General features: G+C 42.9%; 1 protein-coding gene across 1 annotated transcript in view; it reads left to right on the top strand.

Annotated features, from left to right (window-relative positions):
• SELENOO (selenoprotein O) overlaps positions 1-17,704 on the top strand; it is a 39,599-nt gene extending 21,895 nt beyond the window's left edge. The window contains exons 6-9 of the mRNA XM_044280248.1: positions 1,438-1,582; positions 4,203-4,388; positions 13,728-13,887; positions 15,797-17,704. Of these exons, the coding sequence (XP_044136183.1) occupies positions 1,438-1,582; positions 4,203-4,388; positions 13,728-13,887; positions 15,797-15,985 (680 nt within the window). The 3' untranslated portion in view covers positions 15,986-17,704. The remainder of the gene's footprint in view (positions 1-1,437; positions 1,583-4,202; positions 4,389-13,727; positions 13,888-15,796) is intronic.
• The last annotated feature ends 889 nt before the right edge of the window (positions 17,705-18,593 follow it).

Here is an 18,593-nt window from a genome sequence, read left to right on the forward strand (position 1 = left end):
AATACTGGAGGTTTAAGTTGCGAAGGCAGCGTTTGACCGCGACGAAAGTGGCTCTTCTCTTCTGGAGGTCAGCGGAAAAGTCCGGGAACAGGGAGACACGTGCATTGTCATGTCTGATATCTTGTTTGCTCCTGGCCTGGCTGAGGATGAGATCCCTGTCTCTCCAGTTTAGCAGTCGTGCCAGCAGGGGTCTAGGAGGAGCCCAAGGTGGAGGAAGCCTGGCTGGGACGCGGTGTGCCCTCTCCACAGCATATGCATGAGAAAAAGGTGCTTCTGGAAACTGTTCCTTGAACCAGGATTCTAAGAAGGCAGCAGGATCACGGCCCTCAGCTTTTTCCGGAAGGCCCAGGATCCTGACATTGTTGCGGCGGGACCTTGTTTTCCAGGTCATCACATTTTTGCTGCCACTGACCCACAGAGCGCTCCAGCTCCTGCACTTTCCCCGCCATAGGTCTGGTCAAATCTTCCAGAGCAGACACGCTGTCCTCTGTATTCTTGACCCGGTCTCTCAGCTGCTGCACATCATGATGGAGCAGGCTCATATCCACTCTCACCTCCTCTAGCTTCCCTGTGAGTGAGGACTGGCACGAGGAGATCGCTACCAGCAGCTGTTCATATGCAGCCTTTAAGGTGAATTCAGGCTCGGCGCTGTCTTCCGCTTTCACCTGCTGAGCGGCTTGACCGGGGGAATTCTTTAAGCCGCTCTGCAGCCGCTTGTGCCTTTTTGGGACCCATGGTCGGCGTGCGGGGTCTTCTCCTGCACCTGCACACCGTGCACTCTGTTCCAGGAGTCGGCAGTTTGTCAGGATGGAGCAGGATCGGTGAGGGATAGCGGAGCTGTGCTCAAACGCGTGCTTCCACGCCGGCTGCTGGCCACGCCCCACGCCACTGTTTACTGCACACTCATGGGTAACTTATAAAACCACCAGTCAATAGAATGAGGGGCTCTAAGAAAGTGCAACACTGTTGTTAAATGCAGGTGACGTTTTTTTTACACATCGCAGTGTTATCAGAAGTGCTGAGGGGTCCTTTTCTGCTGCTGCTGCCAGTTTGTTCTACAAGCAGAATGGGCATTAACCCTTACCAGCTCAGTTGCTCTATGGTTTCTAATATGCTTGCTGGGTCGGCGTGGCACGGCGAGACAGAACTTCCACTTGAATAAGCAAGAAAAAAATCCAGCACTTGTCAACATGTAAAATCCAATTCTTTATTCTGGTGTGCATGGTACAACAGATAACAGCATCACACATATTGGGCAACATGTGCCCTTTCTCTAAAGCATTCCACTTTGTTCTAGTGATTGCGGTGGGTACCATTGGCGGAAAACCTGCATTACAGATGTTTATTGGTTGAATACACTAAGCATGAACATGCTCCTGTTCATTACAGAATTCTTGCATATATCAAATCATAGATTTTTTTTTTTTTTTTTTTTAGGTTCGGATTTCACTAATACTTTCCGGGTCCTCAGCAAGTTTTCAGGAAATGCTGGTGACATAGATGGATTCTTGAATGTAATCCTTGAACAGTGTGCTAGTGTGGAAGAACTGAAAGTTGTCTTCAAGCCAAAAATGGATCCAAGGTAAATGATGAATCAGTGTTGTGAGCAAGATGAGTTTGTGTAGTGCCCTATATTCTGGAATACTTTTATTCACAGTTCTTAATTTGCAAGGACCCTCCCTAAATGCTTAAAGGATTATTTACATCTTATAAAATTATAATATATCACTAGGATATGCTAGCACTAGTTCAGATGCAGTTAGCTCATTGGAAAGGTGCTGCAGTTGGCTGACATGTCTTGCAGGGAATGACTGATTCACCCCATTCTCAGAATCGAGCTCCCAGAGGTCAGACTTTACCCATCGTAAAGTAATTGCATTTATACCTGTGACATGAGATGAGAATGCCCCTTTAAATGGTTGAAATCTAGATACCAGTTGAGTGGTAGTGTTCATTTAGTTAGGCCTCATGCACACGACCGTTGTGTGTTTTGTGGTTCGCAAATTGTGGATCCGCAAAACACGGATGGGACGGACAATTTTGCGGAACGGCACGGACAGCCATTAATATAACTGCCTATTGTCTGTTTTATTTTGCGGACCATTGAACGGAGCAACGGATGCGGACAGCACACGGAGTGCTGTCCGCATTTTTTGCAGCCTCATTGAAGTGAATGGGTCCGCAAAAATTGCGGCTCGGATGTGGACCAAAACAGTCGTGTGCATGAGGCTTTAGTGAAGTGTCTGCACTACAGGTAATGCCCAGTGACTGCCTAAGGGCGAGGACTGCAGTGAGCTCTGGCCTCACAACCTATAGTACAGCATTTGTAATTCTGAAACTCATTACGAGGATGAAGGAAGTATAGAGTCTTACCCTTTGTCTTCTAGCTGAAGATGGGTGAAAGGGTTTACCAAACTGCAGAGTGGCCAACTGATTGGATGAGGACAGTGTGGGCAAGAAAAAGGCAGGGGAAGCTTTGTACATGAAAACACTGAATTAGGTTCTTAAAAAAAAATTAAAAAAATACCTTTGTACTAGAGGTCGGTGTCTTTCCCTCTGACATACCCTGTCCTCAGGATACATAATGTAAAATACAAGTGCATATGGACCCTTGCGGAAGATTTGTTAATCTCGGTGCAATAGTCTCTCACCCAGTGCAGCAACCATCAGATGGGTGCACATAGAAAACCTTGACTGGCACACTGAAGGCCTACTTATCTTTTTTCCAAAACATTTATATGAATTTTACGATGTATGTACACCAAACTATATCACATTTTAAAGGGAGCCCTGTCAGCTGGATATGGCACCCCATGCCATCAGGAGCCGATGGCTCTTTTTTTTTTTTTTCTCTGAAGTCATCGACAGCCCTCCTGAGATCTCACTCGTGCTGTTGTCACGTTGCATATTATACTCCCTCAGGTCATGATTAAGAACAGTTCAAAACGCGTAGACCGATCCTGCAGGACTGTACTCTTGTTCTGTTTTTTTAACTGACTTTATTAGATGATGTTTTAACAGAGACTCCTTGTTCTAGACTTCACTTTTTTCCATTTCATATTTGCTGTATCATACCTGCAGTATCCCGTGGCTGAGGGGGTTCAGGAGGGTGTTTTCTTTTGTATGCTTTTTACGTATGGAATTCCCTGTCCAGACACATCAGTCATGATAGATCGGGTGGATTTGGACGTGGCAAGCTTGACTTTGGATCTCAAGGTCTTTACCTCCTTGACTCTAAACCACTCATTTCAGTATGCTGTGAGCAGCGATTAAAGTGGATTTTTAGAGAAATAAGTCATCAGTTGAGGCAATTAGGGGCATCCTTGTCAAACATGAAGATCAAAATGAGCAGGTGCTTTTAGCCATATCCAGCTGAAGGGTTACTTTTTAAGTAAAATTAGTGAGTTCAGTCAAGATTGAAGAGCCTTCACGTGAAAGTGAGTTACATACATGCCAAGGTCTATAAAGTTAATAATTTCTAGATGCATTAGCACATGGAAACCCTGTACCCATGTGCTATGCCAGGATTAGCTGAGCGGAGCGGGCTCCTGCTCTGCTAAGCTAAGGGAACTGCATGTCAGCTTTTACCTTAGCGGAGTAGGCAGAAGCAGGAGCCCGCTCCGCTCAGCTAACCCTGGCATAGTACATGGATACAGGGTACCCATGTGCTATGCCAAGAGTTAGTAATCCTCTGGGGAGCACAGGAAGGAGTAGCAATATGCTCTCCTGTCCGTACCGCTGCGGTCCTATTGATGAAATGTACTCCATACATCGCTGAGCTGTCAGCGGTGTACGGAGAACTGAGTTGTAAGCGCACAGTGAATGCGCTTTAGGCAGGGAAAAGTGTAGTAAAAATAGAAAATTGATTAATAAAGTATTTTAGAAATAGTTTTGTTAGGGACAACATATTAAAAGTTTATATAAAGGTTTAGTTACTCTTTAACATTTTTACTGGTTTGGTAGGTATCGCGTAAAATATAATGCTAGTGACTAGAGAAACATGGGAAGTCTTGGGTTTTACCCGCTATTTAGTTGAATGTTTTTTGTGCTGCACTATCATACTATCTGCAGATGTAAACATACTGGGAATGTGCCGTCGGGTAGTATTTCCAGGGGTCTCTGGTCTTGCACACGTTTCTTAGATTTTGATTTGGTTGAATACATTTTGTATGCTCATTGCCAATATATTATGACTTTGTCAGGCAACTTACAATGATGCTGATGCTGGCACAGAGCAATCCTCAATTATTTGCATTGATTGGCTCTAAAGTCAACATAAATCAAGAGCTGGAACGTATAGCGAAATCTGAAAAGCTTGAGCAGTCTAGTTCTGAGGACGTAATAAATGATAACAAGAACCACTGGGAAGAATGGCTTAAGAAATACAGGTATGTAATCTTAGACACTGCTTTTTAAAGTCTTGGGCAGATACTAAATATTAGAATGATTATGTATTACCCATCATGTTGTATGTATCTATATTGCAGTGGATGCATACAAAATGAAAGTGACCTGCTGTCTTCCCATCCCATCAGGCCTCTGGCCTACTCTCATTACATTGGAGGTATCTTAATCATCTAAACCACAGCTTTCTGTTTCATCCCACTTCATCATCTTTTTGGTGCTAACAATGTGCCCTCAGGAACCCACACTAAATACTATCTCTGCTGGTGCCATACTGGCCTCCATTAAATTCAGGGAATGCCGGTTCCACATGCATGCTGAGCCCACTCTATACTTTACCTCTCCTGGTGCCAAATGGCCTCCATTAAATTCAGGGGAGCAGGCTACAGCTTTATACGTGCACTAATTAACATCAGCCTATGGGACAGACAGGTTAGGAGTGTATGACCAATGTAGTCAGCCACATCTCCAATGCAAACCGCAAAGAAAAAAATGGGGTTTAGTCAGCACATCCCAGTGCCCAGGTGCACGTCACCACGGCTGAAAGCACAAAAGCAAAAACGACCACAATGCAAAAGCACTCTGCAAACGGAAATAGTAAAGTAAATACAATCGTGCCATAGTCACTATAGAAAATGTGCTAATATTACGTTAGAAATGTGAGATTCTTGGCAAATACATTTTGTACAAAATTCTTTGTGCCTGTCCGTCAATGACAAGATGATCTCTTTAGGACAGAAACCTACACTAAGGACTCCTTCACGTGACCATTTGAATGGTTCTGCAATTTTGCAGAACGGGTGCTGACCCATTCATTTCAATAGGGCCACAAAAGATGCGTTCAGCACACAGCGGGCTGTCCGCATCCGTTGTTCTGTTCCACGTCCCTGCAAAAAATATAGAGCATGTCCTATTTTTGTCTGCAATTGCGCAGGTTCCACAGGTATGCTAAGTCCATACTGTATCATACCTCTTTTGGTGCCGCAATGGCCTCCATTAAATTCGGGGAATGCAGGACCTTTTTATTTTTGTTTTTATTTTAAATTTTTTTTTGTTAGATAAATACCTTTCCTTGTCGGGTCCACATTAACATACTGAGCAGGAAAACTGCATGAGGCAGACCGGGGCATAGGAGCGATATTTTAAAAAAAATTAAAAAAAAACGGGCAAGGTGCAGCGGGGGGAACCCGGCAAGGAAAGGTATTTATCTAAACTAAAAAAAAAAACATGAAAGGTACTCTTTAAAACACAGTAACTTAAATGGAGCCAGAAAAGTGGAGGGGGGTTAATGTGTTCTTGATAAGAAACTGTTGGAGGCTGCTCTGCTGCTGGGCAGCTTTGGCTGGTGCTCACTCACTGCCATCAAAGGGACTAAGACTGCGTGGAACAGACTGTGAAGCGAATCATGATCCCATTTACTGCTACACAGAGCACAAATAGATTTCAACCCGGCAGAGCCCTTCACAGGTTGACACTTACTTACACAGCTAGCAATGGAAAAAATGGGAGTGTCCTTTTCATGGGCGTGGCTTACATAATAGAGTGTTGCTAATCTATCTAACCTCTCAAATGCCACGGCCACTATTGACTGAGGCATCATTGCAGCTGGCTGTCATTACCCATGTAAACCTGATTCATACACCCTTCAAGGGTTTAATCCCATTTACACAGTCAATTCGGAAGCCATATATACGTCTAGGATGAGCCCACATATTGATCTTTATGAACTCCACAATTGAATCCGCAGAGGGCTCCACTCACATAACTTAGGGCATGGCTCCACAGGTGTAGTGTCCTGGAGCAGGGGTATTTTGGTCTGGACACTTGCCCCTGTTTCCCCTATGCAAAGTCATCCACTCCTCACTTCCTTTCACTTTAAAGGGTTAACATGTACTGACTCATACTGTTTAAGTATGAGTCAGTACATTTCCACAGTGCCATGCAAATGAACATGTTCATGTTCATTTGCATGGCACTGTGGAAAGGGTTAATACTGAGAGACTTTTGCGACTTCTATCTAATTATGAGAAACTAATAATTGTCCACAGTTATCGTGAGGGTTAAAGAAGAGTCTGTATTAGAGGGGAACAGGTTAGACTTGTTTACCACCAAAACCAGACAGAATGACCTTTTTAAATGTGCTATGTTATTATGTCTGAAGACTTGTTTTGGAAAAATTGCTTTGTCATTCCATTTCAGTATTCTTAAATGTAACCATACCGTTCCTTGTCATGCCTTGTTATTCCGTGTTTCGGTTTTCGGATCTGTGTTCTATAATCTGTCTTCATGCCTGCGTTCTGTGTCGGCCAGTGCCTTCGATAACAGGGTATTAGCATGTTCTGCTTGTGGTTTTGGCGTTCCTGTTCAGTCCTGTGGAGGGGGAGGTAATGTCACAGCACAGTTCACTGTGACTCTTTCCATGTAGGCTGGCTGCATGCACCCTTGCGTACTGGCTGCAGGCTGAATTCCTGTGCAGGCTGGTTGCTTGGGGCTGCGTGATGGCTGCGGCATCAGTGAACTTGCCTGTGGATTTTGCTATCCCCGTGTCAGTCTGTCCTGAGTCCTGTCTGCTGCTGCTGCTAGGTGTAGCACCTCGCTTCTGTTCCTGGGGGTTTTCCATCTACCCTTCTGCGTGGTGTCGTCTGGTTTTGTATCAAGTGTCTGTTCTCATGTGTCTGTGCTCCAGTTCCTGTCCTGTTATGTGCTGTGCCATGTTCTGATCTGTTCTTGCCCTGTCTTTTTGTATTATGTGATATGTTCCCTGTTTTTCGCCTAGCAGAGTGTATTTGCATCTGAGCACCTAGCAGTGCGTAACTGCATCGTCCGTTATCCGTTTCTGTCCTGTATGTTTGTTTCTAGTCTCCTCCAGAGGGGGGTTCCCGGCTTCCCCGGAGGGGGAGTCGCCTACCCTGTGTGTACCTCTGGTTCTGTGTCTGTCCCGCTGGAGGTTTCACCAGCCTGTTCCTGGCAGGTAGGGGCCAAGCATTCCGGGACCTTCCTGGTGGTGCGACCAGTGAGCCCTCGACCTGGTCATCCCCACCATCTGTGAAGTACGGGGCTCACTGACTCCGCCCTCTGGGTTTTTGCTGTGGTCCTCCGGTACTCTTAATCCAGTGGTATCGTTACCACTTCTGTTTACCTGCTTTTCTCTCATGTCCCCTGGCACGTGACATTAAAGTTCTAACGCAAGTCTATGATGGACAGATATTATAACTTTGTATCTGATTAGCTGAGTTTTGCCACTACACCCCTCCAACTAAAAGATTCTGGTTCAGCTAGAAACTGTATATAAGGAGAGTAGTCCGAGCCCCTAGTGTTCTGCAGTCATTGATCAGTGCTTAGAAGAAGCGACTCTACTTGAGTAACCAGAAGAAGGCTCTGAGACAGGGATACAAGCCATCTGAGAGCGCAGGGGACAGCTAGCTCAGGCCTTTCCTCAGGAGACGGAAGAAACTGGCCCAGTGCCTTGCCTATATTGTTTTGCACTTGAGATCCTCCAGTAAATAAGCACACTAGTTGCAGACCTTGACTCTCTGGACTTATTTCCCATTGGGGTGCACCACATCTTACCAGCCCTTACGGAGAGCAGCAACACTTGGTGGCAGTTTGACGGTGTGCAGGGAACCCAGCGGTGCTACCTCAAACTGGCCACTGTACAGGGACCTTATTCCTTCCACAATATTATCTCCATGTATACTGGTTACATATGTCACATGGCTGAGGCTACTTTCACACTTGTGGTGTTAATTCCGGTATTGAGATCCGATACCCGAATTAAACGGATCTGTTTGGATTTTGCACATTAGGATGCATCCGTTCCGTTAGGATGCGGTTGTGTGAAATCAAAACGGATCAGACACTAAATACATTGAAAGTCAATGGGAGACGGATTCGTTTTTTAGGCTCTAAAAAAACAACAACTGATCCGTCACCATTGACCTGCATTGTTTTCAGTGATTGGTCCAAAAAATAAATAAAAAAATTGATCAGACACAAAACCGCAGCTTGTAATGTCCAGTCACAAAATGGAATGCTGCCGGAACGGAAGAAATACTGAACGGATCTCTTTCCATTTAGAATGCATGAGGACTGAACGGAAATTTAATTTTATTTTTTCGGTATTGAGATCCTCTGTCAGATCTCAATACTGGAAAACAACAACGCAAATGTGAAAGTAGCCTTAGAGAAAAACCTATATACAATAAATGAGATTAGAAGCTGCAGCTTTACAGCATGAACATTTTATTTATCACATAAAGCTTAATATAAATCATTCTTGCCAGGTCAGTCTTCTCTTGAGGGGTCTTATTGGTAGGCGTCTGGTGTTGCTCCTCCTGTTCTACCTTGGCATATGCTGCTGTGGCTTTTTCCACTGGGATTTTGTCACTATACTTTTTGTACAAATTTGTCAGGCAACGCATGCTGAGATAAATGAAAATGACTAGGGCTCCCATTCCTAGAAGCACCCACTTGGTCAGTGAAAATGAGACTTCTTTAATGGTGTTTTCCTGTAAAGATCTTGACTGAATGATGTGGGCCTTGTTCACCAGATTGTGCATCTCTGTAGGGGAAGCAGTACTTCTTTCCATAAATCTTCCGCGTATTAAACTCTTCTTTGGCTTCACTAGGACTTTAAATAAGGTTCTGATGGTGGAACTGTGTTTGAGGGACTGTCCAAGTAGTCTTCCTCATACTTAATATTCTGCTGATTTGATAGTGGTCTCTCCTCTAGAGGACCCACTAGGAGCACGCAACAAACGAGTATAACGCAACAAGTAAACATATATTTGTTATACTTGTATCTAGTAAGTAACTTCTGTGCTTGAAAGCAGGTGAGATCAGTAGCTGGACACTTACTCGTGAAGAGGCAGCGAACAACTGAAAGGATTACAGTGTACATTCACTTACCTAATGCTAGCTGCTTTTGACATCACTTCATTATAATATTTCCATGGCAATTATTGAGAACCGTTACTTACCTAATGCTAGCTGCCAGGGATATCACTTGATTGTGACATCACCTCATTATAATATTTCCATGATGATTATAGTGCACCTTCACTTACCTAATCCAGCTGCCTGTGACCTCACCTCATTATAATATTTCTATGACCTCACCTCATTATAATATTTCCATAATGATTATAGTGCACCTTCACTTACCTAATCAGACTACCTGTGACATCACCTCACTATAATATTTCTATGACATCACCTCATTATAATATTTCTATGACCTCACCTCATTATAATATTTCCATAATGATTATAGTGCACCTTCACTTACCTAATCAGACTACCTGTGACATCACCTCATTATAATATTTCTATGACATCACCTCATTATAATATTTCCATGATGATTATAGTGCATTTTCACTTACCTAATGCTAGCTGCTTATGACATCACTTGATTGTGACATCACCTCATTATAATATTTCTATGACCTCACCTCATTATAATATTTCCATGATGATTATAGCGCACCTTCACTTACCTAATTCTTGCTGTGACATCACTTGATTGTAACATTCCAATGGCCCTATGGATATTTGAGGAGCTTGGTCTGAGTGGAAATATTCACATAATCTAATTGTCAGTTTCATAGTTGTTTGTCATACAAATGGTCTAAGGTAGGGGTGGGCGATATAGGCGATATGCAATATAAATTTGTGCCACGATATGGGTTTAGCTCCGGTAACAGCAGGCCGGGCGGGCGGCGCTCACTCACTTACGTCACGCGCCTGCTCCTCCCACTAGGCGGCGCAGACGCGTGATGTAAGTGAGTGAGCGCCACCCGCCCACACTGCCTGCTGTTACCGGAGCTAAGACCTAGTAAGGTATACAGTAAAGACATCACCAATTAATAAAGTTACTGATTAGTTTAGAAGTGTATTCCTGTGAGCGTCGGGGGGGGGGGGGAGATCTGTGGATGGCACCGTTTAGGGGAGGGGGGGGGGGGGGATCTGTGGATTGCACCGTTTAGTGGAGGGGGGGGGGGATCTGTGGATTGCACCGTTTAGGGGAGAGGGGGGGGGGGGGAAATCTGTGCACACAGGGCAGCAGGGAGAGTGTAAAGTCCTATTCACCCTAATAGAGCACCATTAGGGTGAATATGACAAGGGTTCTAGCCCTTAAAGAGGCTAATAGTTGTTATTAAATAAAAAGTAAAAAAAAAAGTAAAAATTTAAACACGCCTCCCCAAATATAGAAAACAATATATTGTGATATATATCGCACATGCTTAAAATTATATCGCAATATAGATTTTAGGCCATATTGCCCACCCCTAGTCTAAGGGTCACCAATAAAGTCCATTTTTATTTATTTTAATTTTTTGCATAAGCATTACTAGTATAAACAATACCACCAAGGCAAACTCTGAAGTTGCCCTCTCCACTCCCAAATAAAGTGTCTTTTCTGACCCCCCCCCCCCCCCAATTCACTATTTTGGGAATTTGTACATTTTCACTGTACCTCCGTGTGCCTCCTATTTCACCAAGTGAAACAATAGCAGAGTTTAGTGAGTGCTGCCTGCCTCAGCACAGTGGTAGGTCACTTCTCATGACTGATGTGGTCTATTAAAACCTTATTCACACACTCAGTGTTTAGTCAGTGATTTCAATCGGTGATTGTGAGCTAAAACTAGGTGTGGAACCTGTTCTGTTTCTGACCCACACCTGGTTTTGGCGCAGAATTACTGGAAAATACTGACCAAATACCTGATATTGTGAATAAGGTCTAAGATGGTGGGTGGTATAGGTGGCCATAGGCCCAGGATGACTGCTTATATTACTATCTGCCATTGTAGGACAATTTTTTTTCGGAGACTGACTGAGCCTTGAATTGTTATATTCATGTATATTTAATTATGTAGAATCTGGAATCAGATTACATAGCAGATGGAAGTCTCTTTACATGTTGTCCAGTATCTTAGTATAAGAAATATTCAGATATGGAAAAAGTATAACCTAGAGTCAAAAGTCTGCTCGATCTTAAAGGGTTTGGGTAACAAAGACTTCAGTACATGTTAATACCCCCTCACAAATCACAGCACATACTTGCTTTCTGATTGTGACATGGGGCGGAGGTATTTTTTCCAGTAAAGTAGTGATAAGATGAGTACTTGCTCGTGTAATCACCTCTCTGTGCCTAATTAGGTAGTTTGATTCCATGATCCACATATTTACCAGCGTGCGTATTACAGTGTCTAATAAACTTACACAACACACACAAATATCACTAAAGTTTCCATGTTACACTCTATCCTGTCCATACCCAGTCTTTACAGTAAAACATGCAAACTACACTGTAGTAATATGGAGCACTATTATTACTAGAGAGGAATGTAATCTATCTTTTTATAGGTCTATGAAAAAGATTTGACACTCCATAAAATAATTATTTTCACTGTCTTCATAAACTGATCTATTAATTTTCAATTGGTTTAAGAAAACAAACCAGTTTGGTAAATCTTGGTAAGCTGGGCTCTTGCATAAGGGCTTCATGGTGCAGGGGGCAGTGCTGAAATAAGTGTACTGGATGCATTTATCTTGGCTTTCTAGCTAAATGCTTCTACATAAGAACTCCAATAACCCTTTTCACACGAGGCATTTGCATCAATTTTACTGCATTTTTATTTTTTATTAAAGACATTTTAAAAAAAGCTTGTATGGATCAAGTATTTTAATTTATTTCACAAAATAATATTTTTTAGTGATAACTTGATATCGGTTAATGATTTGCATAGTTTATTGCTTGTTTTATATTTAATTAAGACATTTTGTGAAATAAATAAAATAAATAATCCAGGGGGGCATAATCTTTACTTGATCCACTTGTATTATAAACTGAATACATTTATGGATCACAGAAAACATAGTACAAAAAAAAAGTATGAAATGCCTTAATTGCTGAATTCTATTCATCTCACTTACCAAAAGCAGGTATGAAAAATGGTACTAATGAAAACTACATATTGTCCCACAAAAAACAAGCCCTCATACAGTAACCTGCACAGACTGACTCTATCCAGTCAGTGCTGCCATTGTCCATCTGTTCAGGTACACCCCCCTCCCCCAACTGGTTACGCCCCTCTGTACCCTTACTGCAGACTGCTAGTAACTCATTCATAACTTCTAATAGAAATAATGAAGGAATGGCATAACATAGAGTAATAAGAATAGATGTTCCAGAATTGTTATTACATGGGGAATCCCATGAAAAGAGGCCGCTACATATTAAAGAGCTGTAATTCCTAAACCCTTCCTCCAATTAGGGTGTGAATGCCCTCAAATTAAAGCTAAGAGTCTGCACTTAAAGCCCATATTGAACATATACTTGTATCTTAAATATGTTTTGGTAAGCAACTAAAATACCAATGTCATAATCATACTGAATTACAGAATAAAGTTTTTATGTTATTCATACCACACATTGAAAAATCAAGTTTTAATGTATGTAAACACGCCTCTAGTAGCAACTGGGATGTTGCCATTACTCCAAGAGGCTTTGCTCTTTCTGCAACTGCCACACCCTCTGTGCTTTACCAGGGCCAGGCAGTGAAAACATCATCACGCCTACCTGGACCTATTAAAGGGTGCGGCAGTTGCAGAGAGAGCAGAGCCTCAAGGAGTAACGTCAAAGCCCCCGTTGCTTCTAGAGGGTAATTTGCATATATTAAAACGTCATTTTTCTCATGAATGCGGGCACATATGAACGTGGGACCAACACGGGTGCCTTCAGCTGCCAAGCGCACATGCAAGAGGTCAGCCGGTTTCCTAGTTGCTGACAGATGCTCTTTTAAAGGGAATCGGTCATTAGATTTATCCTCCGCTATCTGAGGGCAGCATGAATTGGCAACAGAGATTCTGATATGGATCACTTTTATTGCATTGTCACTTGTTTAAAATCCTTAGTGAGAATTTCCAGTGTGAGCAGAGCCCTGGAGTCCCATTATTCATGAATTGTCCAACCCACCCAGATGATTGACAGCTTTTTTTCCCCCCCTACATTGTGTATATTAAAAAAGCTACCAATCGGCATTGGGGTGTTAAGGCAGGAGCTCATGCTTATCAGACTCCCAAGCTTGCTATGCTTTGTTGTTACTCATTAGGGATAATCGGAAAAGGAATGATGGGGAAAAAAAAGTAAATGACCCTGCGTTTCAATCCAGGTCTCTGTCATCAGTTTATGCTGCTCTCAGATAGGACAGTATAAAACTGGTGAGCCGTTCACTTTGCTCTATTTTGCATTCTCGGTGTCACTGTGGTCGTTGAGAATTACATTATTTTATTTTTTTTTTATTATCCCCCCCCCCCAGTGCTCGCTTGGAAAAGGAGGAACAAGGAAATGCTGGAGATGGTGACACTTTACTTGCTGAAAGGGAGAAAATCATGAATTCCAACAACCCAGCACACATTCTGAGAAATTACATAGCTCAAAATGCCATAGATGCAGCTGAGAAAGGAGATTTCACAGAGGTAATGTCTTCTATCCATGAGCATATCATTGAGCCTTGTATTTATCACCTAAACACAAAGTGTGTGCTGATGGAAAGTGCATAGAGGATGGATGTGCACCACGTTGCGGTAGAGTGCTGGCCCGTGTTTGGACTTATCCATGTTCAGGATCAGTGGAGATTAGTCAGACTGTTGGAAAACAGACATGGATCTGATATCCACATGCCATCCACTGATCTATTGCCTCTTAGCATCATTATAAACATGCACTCAAGTTTACACTCTCGCGTGAAACTTTCTAGTACTACCTACGGTGTATATGGTATATTATCTGAGGCTACCTCCACTAGGGGGCTTATATCTTTGATTTATGGAAAACTGCTATGTAAACACATGCCAGATGCTCTGGAAGGTCTTAGGTTGCCGTGGGAGAAGGATGTAGGACTAATTCCCACTGATATATAGAATCATATACTTGTGCAGATCCCTCGACTTTTCTTGAGTCCGGTATATAGAGTATCTCAAATATATCTCCTTCATAGAGTGTATCGTACACATCCTTTTTACATAGGATAGGAGTCAAGATACGGCACAGTGAGGTGCACGGCCTCTCCTGCTGATTTGATGCATGTGTTCTGGCATTGTCCGATAATAGATGTGTTTTGGAAGGGAGTACTTGCTCTAATTTATAGGATATATCAGATTACGGTTCCTAATAACCCACTTACTTGTGGGATACTTACACATTGGGGGGAGTATATCAGGCTAGCTATTGCCAAGATACTATATCAGGCGAAGAAGCTGATAGCATCTTACTGGCTGACACCTGCTGCTACATCCATTTCAGTGCTTGATGGTAGGGTGTTCCGAATTAATAGGGCTCGAGAGGGGGGTGTACCTCAAAAGGGGATTAATGAAAAAGTTCAAAGGTGAGTGTAGTATGTGGATTGCGCACATTGGGCTGGATGCTGCACGTCTCGGTGTAGTGAGGTGTTGAAAGCAGGAACTTGAGAAGTAGGCAAAATTGTACTGCTATGAGCATAGTTATTTCAGAAATGTATTTGTTCGGGGTGGGGGAGGGGATGGTAGGTGTTTTGTACCGTTCTTGTTTAGAACTGTATATGTACAGTCTACTCATACATTGATTGTGATGTATTCCTGAAAATCTTTAATAAAAATTATCTGATGAAAAAAAAAAAAGGTCCGTGAGGCACATTTTGATCAAAATGCATAGGCCCACTCACCACTCAAGGTGGCCTTTTTTGGTCTCTACTCTAATTTGGTGCAGCACCACATGACAACCAATGCCACCGTAGCACAGCACCTGTAGGCGGGAAGATCCAGTAGATCCCAAGAACACCCATTCAGCCAGGCTGAGCCTCTAGTTGCTGGAGCCCACCAACCCACAGGCATGACAACAGCAGCCACCATGCAGCACTGCCCCATGCAAACAGTCAGAAATAAAAAGCTCACCTTTCCATGTGGTCTCTGATAAAACCTGAAGAGGTGAGCTTTTGAGATCTGTGCCTGTGGTCACTGGGGGGCCCATCTGCAGTTGATGTGTTGTGGTGATCTCATGTGGCGCTGCACCCAGTTGAATTAGGAATCCACTCAAGAGGCCATCTTGATGAGTTGGTGAGTGGGCCTATGCATCTTGATCAAAATGTAGACAAAGTGCCTTCTATACGTGTTAATAAATAATGCTGAGAAGCATTAGATCAATGGTCTTCTTTTCTACAGTTTGGCATCAATGGAGATTAGGTAGTCGGTAGATTCCATAGTTATTGGTAACTTCCAACAATGTGTTAAATGTCTTGTGTTATAAATAACTTTTCACCATAGTGCATGTATTCCTTTGAGGGTTATTAGTGTGGTACTTGCATAAATTTACTTAACTTCTAAACGTCTTTTCTTGAAAACTGTTCACTAGGTCAGGAGGGTGTTGAAGATGTTGGAAAATCCATATGAGGAGGACGAATCATTCTGTGAAGTTTCAGAGGCCTCACCAGAAGAACCATTGGAAGCTGCTGCCTGTAGAGCCACCACAGTTCCCAAGATCCCATACAACAGCAAGCCTCCACTTTGGGCTTCAGAGCTGTGTGTTACCTGATCGTCATAAAGTCCTTGTTGTTCTGATACCTGAAGCTGAAGAACTGAATTGTTCTTTGGCACAGAGTATGGCAACCAGGACAAACCAACTACTGTTAGGTTTTTAAAATTGCATTTGGATGTTAAACATGGCTCTTATGTGAAAACATTGCTTATTACCAACTGCATTTACCAATGTATTTTAATATCCAAATGTAATTTGCACATGACGGCAAACATATCAATTCAGATTTCTGACCTATTTTTGCCTGAAATAAACCTAATAGTACTGCATTTATAACCATGTTTAAATAGAATGCTTCTCGCAAGCAATAAAACCAAAGTAGAACTGTTAGAGGTTTTTGGGATTGTTATATTGATGGCTTATCCCACTGTGTGAGTGCTTAGGCTTCTTCCTAGGCCAGTGATGTTATGTTCATCGTTTTACATGGCCTAGGTGCAGCCCAATACCATTCAAGTGAATGGGTATGAGCAGTGATCCCAAGCACAGCCACTATCCAATGGATGGCACTGCGAGAAGGTCGTATCGCTCATCAGTGTTCTGGGAAGTGCTGTGGCTTCTTCAGATGGCTGATCGGCAGAAGTGCCGAAGACAGACCCCTGCTGATCTCGTATTGATGATCTATCCTGAAGGTAGGCCATGAATATGAAACTCCTCACATTAAACATAGTGTCTGTGCTGCAGACAGCATGTTATAGAACAGGAGGAGCAAAGCAGATTGATATATAGTTATATGTGACTAGATTCAGTATAATCTATATTTTATCATTCTTGTTCATTCTGGGCTTTGAGGTCAATGAGATGGTCCTATCAGTGACTGACAGCCTTCCCTGTATGACTGCGCATAGACAGATAGCAGTCAGTCACTGATAGGACCGACTCCTTGACTTCAAAGCCCAGAATGAGCAGGAATTCAAATGAATGCAATACAAGTTATACAAAATCTTTTCCCAGCTGCTCCTGCACTATACCGACACTGCTAGCAGATTACATTGAACATTCGTGGGGACAGGTTCCATTTAAAAGGGTTTTCTGAGACTTTACAACTGAGGATCTATCCTCTGGATAGGTCATCAGTATCTGATCTGTGGGGGTCTGACATCTAGGACCCCCGCTGATCAACTGTTTGAGAAGGCACACGTGCTTTAAATGATTTAAAATCTCACTAATGTCTATTACTTACTCTTTACTCTCCCCCTCTCCTAAACAAAAGATCCTTTACATGAGCCAAGGATCTGGGCAGTCACTTCCTGATGATTTCCCTATGTGAATATGCTGCAGATCAGGCGACAAGCTAGCACATGCCTATCTGTTGGGTGACACAATTATTTATGCTGCATGTAAAATTATCATTTTTGGCACATTGCCCTGTGTAAACAGGAATGTGCTGCTGACGGACAATGAACATGTATGGGGATGAATAAACGTACTACAGAGGGGATGATTGATGCATGTAAATGCAGCTGACCGTGATCGAGAACGAACAGTTTGGTCCTAATGACGGCCCGCTGTATTGGCCGATGTAAAACCGACTGTCAGTTTACTCCTCCTCCTCTCTCCATAATCTAAACCATTAGTGAGGTCACAGACTTTGAGAATGTATAGTTTGGGAGGAGTAAAGAAAAAAGTTCATAATATATATACATAAGGCTACTTTCACACTAGCGTTTTTGCCGATCTGTCATGGATCTGCAATAAACTCTTCTGTTACAATAATACAACTGCATGCACCCGTCGTGAAAGGATCCGGTTGTATCATCTGTAACATAGCCAAGACGGATCCGTCATGAACAGCATTCTATTGTTAGAGAAAACTGATCCGTCCCCATTGACTTACATTATGTGTCAGGACAGATCCATTTGGCTCCGCTTCGTCAGGCGGACAACAAAACGCTGCAGGCAGCGTTTTGGTGTCCACCTCCAGAAAAACGCTGCCTACCTCCAGAGCGGAATTGGAGACTGATCGGAGGCAAACTGATGCATTCTGAGCGGATCCTTTTCCATTCAGAATGCATTAGGGCAAAACTGATCCGTTTTGGGCCACGTGTGAGAGCCCATGACAGATCTCCCAAATGGAAAGCCAAAACGCTAGTGTGAACGTAGCCTAAATAAGATATATTACAAAGTTTCTTATATTCATCTAATATTCATTTGTGCAAAACATTAGTGACCATTTAAACCTTGCCAGCATCTTAAAACAGTAAAAGATGATATACCACTGAATCACCTGATGTTTCCAGCGCTGCTGCTTCACTCTGCACCTCCAGTCTTTGTTTACAGGCTGCAGCGGTAATGTAGCTGTATACAGCACATGACCACTGTAGCCAAGCACTGGCCTCAGCAGTCTTGTCATACACAGATGAGGCCACTGATTGGCTGCAGCAGTCATGTCTTGTGGTCTTTGTAAAATTAAATTTTATATATTTTTAAAGGTGTTATCCAGGCATGTTTCCCACCCCTTGGGTGGTTAGGTAGTCAAGACATCTGTGTGACACAGTGAGTAGAATGACCAGGTCCCACTATTTAGAAGAGGTGCCATACACTATACTCTTTGGGTGTTAGATGGTTCTCCCACCTCCCCAATTACCCATTGGGCAGTTGCCTCTATCCACATTAG

Source organism: Bufo gargarizans, chromosome 2 (genome assembly GCF_014858855.1).
Source record: "Bufo gargarizans isolate SCDJY-AF-19 chromosome 2, ASM1485885v1, whole genome shotgun sequence".
Classification (NCBI taxonomy): domain Eukaryota; kingdom Metazoa; phylum Chordata; class Amphibia; order Anura; family Bufonidae; genus Bufo; species Bufo gargarizans.